This window comes from Oreochromis aureus, linkage group 4, assembly GCF_013358895.1.
Source record: "Oreochromis aureus strain Israel breed Guangdong linkage group 4, ZZ_aureus, whole genome shotgun sequence".
Taxonomy (NCBI): Eukaryota; Metazoa; Chordata; class Actinopteri; order Cichliformes; family Cichlidae; genus Oreochromis; species Oreochromis aureus.
This window is the reverse complement of record NC_052945.1, coordinates 35,020,300-35,032,373: the sequence shown is the minus strand read 5'-3', so window position 1 is coordinate 35,032,373 and position 12,074 is coordinate 35,020,300. Positions and strand designations below refer to the sequence as shown.

The window sequence follows — 12,074 nt, the reverse complement described above, 5'->3', positions numbered from 1 at the left end:
CTTAGGGTGCTTTGTACTGTAAAATCAAAGCTATTTCGTTACATGCAGGCATTTCTGCATATTCTGTAATATATGTTATATATGGTTAAAATACATCAAATGCAGTAAGTATACACATGTTTGATATAAGCATGGTCAGTGACTTTATTATTGGTTTTAGCCCAAAAAAGTAAACATGTGAATTTTGATTTTTATGTAATGTAAAGCTAAATCTGGTTAATAAGCACGTAGCCCAAAAAGTATACAATCCAGAAAGTTACACAACATGAGGTGGATCAGTTTCACAGTCTTTTTATTAGAAATAAATACATTTTTACAAGCTTAAATTTGCACAAAATGTCAGAAATGTTATTTCTAATTTGACCATAAATTTAATTTTTTTTTAAATGATTTATAGGGTTAATGACATCATTTCCACTTTATTCCATTTGCAAGGTGTAACAATCAGCCACCTGTGTTGAAATCTGAAATGGTGCTGATTCAAAATGTGCTCTGGCACAATTTTACATAGGCTGCTGACAACAAGAAACAAAACAGTTTGATGATGTGGGCTGAATCAATTTTTAATTGGGTTTCAGTTTTAGAATTTATCAGGGTGACAAGAGGTTACTTTAGGCTGGTACCCCATGCTACCACATTACATCCCTACAATAATAGAGAGAAAGCCCCAACAATCAGACCAAGCACTCAGGGACATGAATTCAGCGACATCTTGAGTCCTTCTAATGAGGCCATTCAAAAAGTAAAAAACAATAATGAATAAAATTTAATAATAAAAAAAAACAGCTAGAAATGCATAAGAGAAATGGAACAAGCCAATCACAGGCTGTGGCAACCCAACAAGCTGTTACATTTCTATGGCAGTCCTTGTCACATTAGGGCATAGGTTATGACTCAGGGCTTGTCGAAGGGTTTATGGTTACAAAGTACCACCAGCAATCACACAGAAGTATAGATTTTTGTCAGACATTTTTAAGGTTTCTTTTTAGAGACTTTTATGCATAGCTATAGACCTTCTATTCTATTTATTTATTTATTTATTTGCAGTTGTATTTTTACAGACATATTTTAAGACTTTGAAGAGGTTTGCAGTCATAGGGTATCATCAATTTTTGTTAGATTTTTTTGACAATAAAGATATTATTATTTGTAGTAAATCCCTTTGCTTAGGATTATGGGTACAGAAGAAACAGGAGAGATGTGTCACTTATATCATGGCTCAGGTTTGATCACAATTTAAATAATACGCTACATAAATTGGGGAAACACAGTTGTGGAAGATGGGTCACATTGTTAAGTGTACGAGACTTTCTGCAAACGTATTCAATAATGTCATATTGTCATTTATTCAGGCAAATGAATTTGATCCTAAGAATTTTGGGTAATTGTCTTAGAAGCCGGATAGGTGGCGGTAATGCACGTTTTTTGGTGTGACAACTGCCAAAAAAACATAAAGAAGAAGGAGTGCCGTAAGCTAGCTGTAACAAGAAGTTGCTAACCTATTTGTGAGATTTGATAAGGCATAATAGACAAAAGTAACGTTGCGGAGAGATAAGTTACCGCTGACAGTAGGTCATGCAGCGCTCTAAAAGGTAATGAGCCGTAAAGCCACAGGGTCTCGGCTCAGCGGCGCCCACAAACTGCGGCCACACTGGAACGACTGGCAGTCCAGGTTGGTGCTCTGTGGGCCTACGGCTCGCTGTTGTGTTCAACTGGGGCCACATGGAAGGGAAGCACTGTTTGTTTGTGCTTAAACGCTTAATACTAACAGAGCGTAACTGCACTGTCTTGAAAACCATAAAACCATCTTGTTTACGCAGTATACACTGACCCACGGTAAATGTAGGGCTTGCTTTTGACGAGCCTGTGTCGTGGACTGTCGCTGCTAACAAGCTAACGCTAATGGCTAACCGACTGTGAGGCTCTGATACAAAAGCACCCCGGTTAAAAAAAATAATACTGATCTTTCATGTATTTTACTGATGAGCGATATTTAAAATTAAACACAAGGTAGCACAAAGTGTTTGTGAGCTGTGGGTCTTCGCGCTGGCTACATATGGTTAGCTAATGGGAAAGACTACCCAAAGCAATGTTATCAACTCGTCAGATAACTTCCGGATACATTTTTTACAGCGTCTGCACAGAAAGGTGTACGGTGGTGTTGGTTTTGTAACCTGTTGACGTTATACTAACTAACTGGGTAATGAGTAAAAGAGGAGATGTCATCGCTGGCTGTGAGCGTGGCAGCTGCCTGAAGGCCTCACTTAGTTTTGAAATCCGGCTCACTGCAGCTTTCTGTAAGAGACAGGATCCATGTTTCCATACTCCTGTGTCGACCCAGGGTATTTTGGGTGTGTGTGAGACGTGTGAACAGCCTCAGGTGCCTGTTGTTGTAGTCACACACTAAATGAAGACTGCAGAACATGGCTCAGCAGCAGGTTATTGCTCCTGTTTTAGTAGGGGTGGGGGGTAGGCCTGATTTGCATCTGTTTGCAAAGAATTTCTAAACGATTAAAGTAGTGTGACAATGAAAATGACAGTCTGTTCATCAGTTCTTTCTTGGGCATTAAACTAATCTAATGTTAGCCTTTCTTTTTTCTATTTCTGGCGTGGCTGTAGCTCAGGTAGACCAGGTCATCTCCTAACTGGGTGGTTGGTGGTTTCATCCCAGACTGCTCCAGTTTGCATGCCAAATTATCCTTGTGCAACATACTAACCACAAGTTGCTCTCTGATGCATCCATCGGAGTATCTGTGTGTGAATGAGGCATGTTGTATAAAGCACCTTGAGTGCTCCAGTAGAGTAAAACACTGTAATATAAGAACCAGTTACCATGTAGGCCTTGTTACCGAGCAGCACTGCACCACATACACAGAATTGCCAGCTAAATGGTTGTTTTTACTTCCTGCTTTAGTGTGTTTTTGTTTTGTTTGGTGTCTTGCTTCCTTTGACTCCCTGCCATCCTTAATGACTTTTCCTGGTTAGTTGGCTAAGTGAGATTTAAACATTGCTGTTAATGATTAAACAATCGCGTTTAAGCTGACACTAATACTGCAAGCTTCAAAGCTTGGAGTCCACTAGTTATGTGGAAGCAACAGTTCATGTTTTGTGAGAGGATACAATAGCGAAATGATGAAATTTGTGTTGATTATTTTTGTTTGTATTCTTTCTGATTAACAGTATGCCATGATGTGATGTAAGTATTATACCATGTGATTAATGCAGTTGTTCTCTCTGCTGTATTAAAATGCAATAGATTGTTTACCCTTAAAAAAAAGTTGCCCAATAAGTTGGAATATGCACCAAATGCTTTTCATACAGTCCCTTGTGGTTTATCTTTACTTTATACCGACTCATCTGGAGACTAGTTCGATGTTTACCTGTACAGAATACTCTGCCAACTGTGATTGGGCAAAGAGAATGAGCACACACTGAGTGTAAAGGCTGTGCACCTGCTTACAGATGATGACATGTTTCTGTAAGTCATGCTGAAAGTGAAGTGTGGCAGCAATGATCGACTCCCAGACAAAAATAACTGCTGAGCAGTGGGATTTGCTTCAATCACTACAGTACACCTGTAGTTCATTTCTCTTCCTTGATCATGTCACTCTAACCTGTAATATCACTGCAGTTGAAAGTTTCATTGGTCACGCCTTGAGACTTTTCGGTTGAACTGTGACTTTCATAAGTATTAAACTGGTAGTGATGGGGTGAGTTCAGAGTTAGATCAAGAGTCAGCTGTGACATTGGTGGTCTTTTTCTTTTGTCTGTGTTTGTTTTATCCGTAGAGTTAACAGTGTGTCATCCAGCCAGGACGAGGTGAAGTCTAGAGAGTTTGGTTCAGGACCACTGTACGACGTGTTGGCCTCCAGTTGCCCTGAACAGCCAGCAGTGCCCAGTAATGTCTATGCTGCTGCAGATGCCCATCAGGAAGAGGGTGAGGCCTGTGGTTAAGCTCTTACTTCTCACTTAGACTTTGGCTGAAAACAACACAAAAAGGAAGCTTTTTGCTGTACTTTCCACATTTTCCAGTTTCAGGGTCAAAATTTCAAGTTAAACTCCCGTCATTCATGTTAGCTGCCATTTCTCTACCGCATGTGTCAATGTCTGTGGATAGAGTTCAACACAACAGTATTGTTACTGTGCAAGATGGAGTCACCGTACGTTATGCAGTGTGGTTTATCTTTTATTTCAAACATTGTTGCTTTATAGTCATGTATGTCATTTGTGTTTGTCAGTGTTATCAAAATGACTATAATTTAATTTATTTTATGTAAAAGGATCGCTGATGAACATGGGCCTTGGAACTCTAACATGATGTGCCAAATTTAGCCATACAGGCAGATAGTGCTGGGCGATATGGAAAAAATATTTATCACGATATGAATTATTTTATATCACGATAATGATATATATCACGATATACCACCTGACCTGTGGTCATCTGGAAAGAACGCAGTCTGTAAACAGCGAGTGGAGAGGGTGCAGTCTTTGGTTTGAGTTACCGTAAAGCATGTCGCAAATCCGGGTGCACGTAAAGCAGCACCATGTCGCAAAACCACAAGACAGAGTTTCTTTACGAAAAATTTCATTTTTTTATACTTTATTTTCTCTTGCATAAAGTTAAGAGTATGTATAGTGAGAAGACAACACTAATATATTTGCCACAGGCTATTTAACCCTTTAAAACCTACCATAGAACCAAGTCCGCCAGAGCTTATCTTTATGTTTTTACATGCTGTAGTGCCATTTGTGGGAGCATTTCAAGTTTCCATACATCAATACAACCCAAATTTTAATAATATGTATGCATTGAGTCCATAGTAACTACATAAATTGCAAAAAAGTGCAATAAACTACAAAAAAATTGAAAATCGTTTTTTTTTTTTTTTTACATATATTTCTAGTTAGAGAAATTTAGGAGGTTTATCCCTCAAAACTGTAAATATAAAAAAGTTGCAGAAAATAGTTTCCAACCACGAGAAATTTATTTTGAGTGTCTTCATAGTTTTATGTTTGAGATACACCAATTTTTATATACTGCAGGAAAAATGAAAATAAATATTATAATGTAAATTTGCAAAAAAACAGCATGTGCATCAAAATAAACTATTTCCAACAGTGTAATTTGACTTCTAAGCCTCCCAGAAACGATACAGAAAAGCATAAAGTCAAACATGACTTTTAAAAACACCAACATAGGCTTATAAGGCCCTTTCGCGAAAATGACGTCACGTCCGGTTACGGGCAGGTAATGGCGGACATGCGATAGTTCGCGCTGACGTAGAGCTGGGCGATATAAGATTTTTTCATATCACGATATGTTTTTTTCATCTCAGGTGATAACGATATATATCACGATATAAGCCAAATAACTATATTTGTAAGATTTAAATGTGCCGTTGCTCACAAGTAAAATGTGAAATAATTAGCAGCTTGTTTTAATTAAAATATTTATTTCCCATAATAAGTTCAACAGGGTAGATGTACTTAAGGAACATGAGACTTCAGTTTCAGATAAATAAAGGCAAATATTGCAAACTACACAAAAGGCAGCCGCTAAAGCGTTTAAGTTTCAAAACAGAACAAACAAACAGACTAAATTGTCAATTCCACTTAGAAACAAAATTTTAATTCTAAAAATAAATCTTAGTTTGTTTTACAGAAGAACAGACAAAATTGACTAACTTTTGTCAATATCAAATAAACTGAGAACTAAAAGGAAATTCTCAATCTCTCCTTGTTGTATAGCTTAGCTTTTCAAACAGTTTTAACAGTTACTTTAGTCTGACAAAAGCCGAATGACGAATTAGCGCTTTCAGTCAGAGATTGAGCATGCACCGCTTTATTGTATTTCCAGACTTGCTTTCGGCACAATTTACAGTGCGAGCTACTCTGTTTTTTGTCAGACTTGAAATAGCCGAAATACCTTCACACTATGGAACTTCTGTGGCCCTTCCGTTCGACAAGCTCTCCAGCATTGGAACCATCATCGGTTTTTTGACAACCTTCGCCACGCTCTCGGTTGATTTTTCTCTAGTCGGCAAACTCATTTCCTTCATTACCCGGCTGCACGGCTGCAAAACAAATACACATGTGCGCCTTGGCGCTTGTGCTGTACGTAACAAGTCACGTGACGTGACGCTGCGGCTGTGATTGGTTCGGCTCTGTGCTACTTAATTTGGATTGGCTGTTCTTTTTTTTTTTTTTTTTTTTAAGAGGACAAGAGAGATGAGGTCTATCGCAATAGTTTAATTTTTCTATCGAGAAAAAGTTATTTCGCAACACATATCGTTATCGTTTTATCGCCCAGCTCTACGCTGACGTATATGCCACCGTAGGAAGTGTTATGAACAGCTGATCGGATCGGCAGAGCGTGTTTCTGGAATATTATGTTTTTGTTGCTGCAAGTGCTTCTTATGCAATTTTTGCAAAGCTATATGTGGAAGGAAACCATGACCTAGGGCAAGCTAATGGCATAAGATGTTAAGTACAACTCCTCCGGTTTCACATACAAAAAAAATTATTGCGCTACCTTATGTGGTTGTTTTGCCTAACTATTTAAAAATAGTTAGGCAAAACGGAGTGTGCCTGCTCCGACCGGTTGTAAAGGGTTAATTATATATTTTATGTAATAATTTATAAAATTTGGGTTAGAAACGATAGAAGACAAATGGCACGATAGACACTTTTCTATCGACCACATGATATATATCGTCATATCGCCCAGCACTACAGGCAGATTTTCATTTCTAGTCACTGACAGGTCTAAAGACAAACAAAGAAGCAAAGATGCAGATGCATATTTCTAATTAAAGTTACATGTTGAAAAGAATGATTTCTCTTCCATCGGTGAGCCTCCTGCAGGTCAGCTCCTCTTTGACTCAGTTAGTTTCACTTCTTGGTTAAACCAAGTTTTAAAGAGGCTGTTTACATTAACAGAAACACATTGTATTCAAATAGTGCAGCTTATGCGTGCTTGGCCTTTCTATGAAATGTCTCTTAGGTGGATATGAAGCTGGTCAAGGTGTCTGTGATACTACGTTTGATTGGAAGTCGCTGGGGCAAGAGCTGAGGCCAGATGACTTGACAACGGATTTGATTCCTTTTAAGCATGGAAACCGTGCTCTAGCTTCAAAGGACATGAGGAAATCGCAGGGTAAGTGGTGCAGCAAATGGATGCTGAAGCACACGTTCAACGCATGTTCAAAGAACTTGGCTTATAAAAATAAGCTTGCGTTGTGTTCAGATCGGGTTTGCCTGAGTCATTCACTGACAGCTGGAAAAAGGTAATGCCAGATTTGGTTTACTGAATTTTCCATTCTAACACAAGTGGAGAGGTATCAGCTGAACAGGTGAAATGGTATTAAGACTTAAATTTAGGTTTCCTTGCAGTTCCTACCCAGTTTTCATGGGAACACTAGGCTCTGACTAGCTAATTAACAGCTTTAGCTTGTGTCTAAAGAGCATGTTCCCAACGTGTAGTTACATCTATATACTTCTGAAGTGATGCTGAGGAATTCCAGCTGTAGTTGTAGTTTAGTTTTTTCTGATATACTGGTTTAGCTGCAGTGGGATCATGTGACGTTAGAGAAAAACTGTTCACTCAGAGTGACGGGATGTCGTTGCAGACAGAGGAATGGCTCACTCAGAGGAGTCTCGACTGGCCAACCTCCTGCGCCGAGTCTCCAGGGAAGATGATCGTGACCGGAGGCTGGCTACAATCAAACAGCTGAAGGAATTCATCAGCCATGGCGAGAGCAGAGGGGTCAGTCAGATTATTTTCCTGGTGTTTCAATCCGTGATAACCAGCAAAGTCACTATAGTCAAACTCACAGGGTGCAGCAAACTGCAATAGAATGCATGATACGATGTGTTTACATATTTACTTCTCCCAGCACACACTGTAAGGGTCAACTGACCAGCTACCTTGTGACCACTTGGACTGTTGATTTACTGTTCCCTAAAGGTCCTTCGTAGGCTCTAGCACTCATGTATCTATGAATATTTTGACCCCTGGGCCTGTAACTGTGTTAAGATAAAACTCTACCATCTCAGTTTTCCTGACTTTTCCTAAAATGGGCTTATTCATGAAATACTGAATGTTGGGCTGTGTGGGATCAAAGGAAAAAAACATGACTGCTTTTACCTAGAGCTGCAGGGGACTTTAGTTTTAATGTAAAACAACTACTGCGACACACTGGGTTGCCTAGCAACATGATTGTTTGGACATATTTTGATGTGAAGGCTGCTACGATATGAGCCTGAGCTAGCTAGATGTGACTGATACATAAATAAAGGGGACTGTAGTTCGATAAACACTGAGTAATTACTGCCAGGCTGAGACTGTGTATTCCTAATGACTTCCGTCTTGTCTCCGCAGACTCTGGTCAAACAATTGGACACCATCCTTAGCACTCTGAATGACATTTTAAATGAGAGGTAAGAGGATGCTGGGTGCGGGGGTTCATTGCCAGTACAGGAAGTTTCAATAACTCAGGGCTCTAGAAATAGAAAGGAGATTAAAATATTCACATAAACTCAGACTGTTCCTCAGTAGAGCTGGCACAAACCATTATTGCGATAGCCATTGGGTGTAAAACGTACAGCTTATTGCACCAGCATGCATCTGCTCTTATATAACTATCATTAGCTTGAAGTGTTTAAGGTATGTGCTAACTAAAAATAAAGACAAGATGATTGTTTATTAAACTTTTAAACTGTTTAATCAGTTTTCTGTGTGATGTTTATTCAGCTGTGTGAAAACTATAACTTTAATCTCAGCCAAACTGATTTACTCAGGAACAAATAAAACACTGAAAAAAGCCAAACAATAACATTTTTAAGTTATCTAAGTGACTTATATATCATGTTTAACCTGAGTAGCCAAAGACAGCGGGGGGTTTGAAAACGATGTGCCAGGAGTTCGCTGTTCTCACCAGCTCTAGTGGGCGTCGACCTCCCGGTCAGCTATCGAGCTGGTGGGTAACAGACGTCTCCGAAAATGTCGGAGCACTTTTGCAAATATGTGATGTCTTGATAAACTGAGCAGATATTGAAGTTTACACAGCTACTTTCTCACCTGAAAATATGTTAAGTTTATTTTGTGACCCAGAAAGATTAATAAGAGTAATATTAAAACTTAGCAGCCGCCATTGTTGGAAACTGGAATTGGCTGGGCCGCGCTATGAATTCTGGGATAGGTTGGGCCACAAAGGACACACCGACCCATCCTCCAAATCTGGGGAAATGAAGGACGCATTGACGTATTTGGGGGGGGGGTCTTTGAATTTGGACAGCCTTTGTCGCGTCGCTGTGACGTAATCGTCCTTCAAATGCGGCCTCCAAAGCATGCGACCCCTGAATTTGGACACAGCTACGATACCAGAGACTGCTTCTTCTTCTTCTTTGGCGTTTAACGGCAGCCAACATCCTTGTAGACGCATTGCTGCCATCTTAAATCCTACTACTTATTCCTAACATGGAAAAATCTGATACGGAGCAGAGAACCGTACTGTGCAAACCGGTCCCCACCACAGACGCCAACGCAACAAACCTCTTCTGTCAGTTAAGCAAGACTCATGTGACAGAGTATGATTTTAGGAATGAGAAGCAGAAAAGAGCCATCAGGTGTTCAAACATTAGAACAGGCCTTTGCCCGCTGTATGCCATATGATAAAGACCCACGAAGATCATAGCGGCCATTACAGCGTATATCTATCAATGGTTTCATTCATAGGTCAAAACTCGACTCCATGTACACAACGCTTCACACAAGTCAAGTTGCCTCATTTGTATTGCGAACCCAAGTATTGGAGGAAATCCACAACATATGTGGAAAAGCCTCATCCCTGAATGAGCTTACCAGTTCACTTCATCAGAGACTCTGCAGTCAGTGTTAGCAGACAGGCTAGTTTCCTGTCGACCACACAGATGAAGCTATAACGACAGCTAGGGCTGTTTGATATAACGATATATATCGGATGACGATATAAAAACGTCTATCGTTTCATTTTACGCTATCGTTTGTTTCGTGGTGTCGCAAAATAAACTTTACAGCAATATTTGTTCATGTTTTTGATGGTCACTGTAGTGGCTATATTAATTTCCTAAAGTTCTCTCTTTCTCTTATGTTTAATATAACCACACTACGGATAGACAAGCGCTTAGTTTTATGTGTTGTCATTAGCAACAACAACGGTAAAACCACCCTGTGTCCGCTTGTTTATTTTCCACATAAACCTTTCACAATAAAGCTCAAGATCCTGTTGAGACTTTTCAAAATAAACTGAATCACGTGAAGAGCAGATTATTTACGGATGAGAAGCAAAAAAGAGCCGTCAGGTGCTAAAAAATAAACCTTAGACTCAAACGTTAGAACAGGCTTTTCCCCGCAGCACGCCGTGTAATAAATACTCACAAAGAAAACGGCGGCCGTTACAACTTATGTCTAAAAATGTATCGTTTCATGCATCAGTTAAAACACTCGACTCCAGCTACATGACGCGCAGCTGGAAACACTTCACGCAAGTCGAGCTGCCCAACATTCACAGAATTTACAGAAAATGTTACATTTTTGTGATTTTATATCGTTATCGGACGATAGATGTCTTGATATCGGGATATGAGATTTTGGTCATATTGCACAGCCCTAACGACAGCCGGCGGCCTCAAGGAAGCTGTCGCGTGAGGAGTGGATCATAAAAATGTTTCAGATGTACTGTTGGTGAGGTTGAAATCAGTAGGCTTTTGTAACTGTTAACACAAAGTAGCTGTGCATATTTTATGGACTGAGTATCACTGTTGGAAAAAAGGTTGACCTTCGATGTATCCTGGCTGTACATTTAAATTTTGTTTTAAAGTTTGCCTCCATCATCCATGTGTGGAACAAGTTTGGAACCACCAGGACTCTTCCTAGAGCTTCCTGCGTGGCGAGTCTGAGCGATCGGGGTTGAAGAGTCATGGCTGTGCACTGACGCTGTCCATCCAAGCTGATCGAAATAATAGTCAGGCCGCTCTAAAGTTGTTGTTTTTTCTGCGTTGATGTTTTTAGCAGTAAGTTGCTGTGGGAGCTGCGTCAGGATGCTGCAGCCTGCCTTGGTATCCTGTGCACCGTACTCAGCTATGAGGCAGAGCGTATCTTCAAGTGGCTCTTTGTCAAGTTCAATTCAAGCAGTCGTGATGAGGTGAAGCTGTTGTACCTGGTGGCAGCACAGCGTGCTTTGGAGGCTGCTGGGGAGAGGAAGGCCTTTTCTCACATTATGCAGGTAAAGACATGGCCTGATGCTTTTCACGAGTACAACTCTAATATCTGTCCAGTTCATTTTGACCTGTCTCTGCATCTGCATTAGCACCATGCAGCTATTCACTGTTACAGCTTCAGGCTACAGATACCCAGGGCCAGTTAGCCCACATTTATACAACTGATGATGATGATGATGTAAGACACAGGTGTGAGAACCCTTATATTACATGCCTGTCTGTGTATACTAGTGCTGGAACAGCAGAGGGAGTGCAAGTCTTGCAGAGAGAGTGTTGTACAGGGTTATTGACAGTAATCTGTTAAACTATTCACAGTACCTGCACTGAAATTCACACCATGCATAAGGTTGGTTAGCCAGTGCCATGGTAGTGGGTATTGTTTTCAGTTTGAATTACGAGCTGCAGTTTAGTTTGATCGTAGCTACAGTAACAATCTTCCAGTGCAGTGTTGTTGCATAGTAAACACATGTTCTACCTGGCATGTTTATTATATTTTGGTCAATTTTTAACCAGTTGCCATATCATTCATATCATACTTTCACATCACATAGACGTTTATAGCAGTGTTATTGCAGACGATGCAAAGCCCTGCAGAGATGTAAAGTAGCTAGTGTCTGCTGTGTGTTTCAGATGGTGATGAGCAATCTGCAGTCCATCCTTGAAAACGTGGACACTCCAGAACTGCTTTGTCAAAGTGTCAAGTGTATTCTTCAGGTGGCACACTGCTACCCACATGTCTTCAGCACCAACTTCAGGGTGAGTATTGTTCCATGGCTGAGACCAACAGGTGAGCTGTGTTCAGATCACAGCAT

At 40.1% G+C, this 12,074-nt stretch overlaps 1 protein-coding gene across 3 annotated transcripts in view; it reads left to right on the top strand.

The window, feature by feature from the left end:
* Positions 1–1,419: 1,419 nt before the first annotated feature.
* smg1 (SMG1 nonsense mediated mRNA decay associated PI3K related kinase) overlaps positions 1,420–12,074 on the top strand; it is a 61,364-nt gene continuing 50,709 nt past the window's right edge. For 2 of the 3 annotated variants that reach the window (XM_031734319.2, XM_039611147.1), the window contains exons 1-7: positions 1,420–1,672; positions 3,789–3,937; positions 7,007–7,159; positions 7,632–7,768; positions 8,384–8,442; positions 11,054–11,267; positions 11,893–12,018. In XM_031734319.2, coding sequence (XP_031590179.2) covers positions 1,596–1,672; positions 3,789–3,937; positions 7,007–7,159; positions 7,632–7,768; positions 8,384–8,442; positions 11,054–11,267; positions 11,893–12,018 — 915 coding nt within the window. In that variant the 5' untranslated portion in view covers positions 1,420–1,595. The remainder of the gene's footprint in view (positions 1,673–3,788; positions 3,938–7,006; positions 7,160–7,631; positions 7,769–8,383; positions 8,443–11,053; positions 11,268–11,892; positions 12,019–12,074) is intronic. The other variant, XM_039611148.1, reaches the window with a different exon arrangement.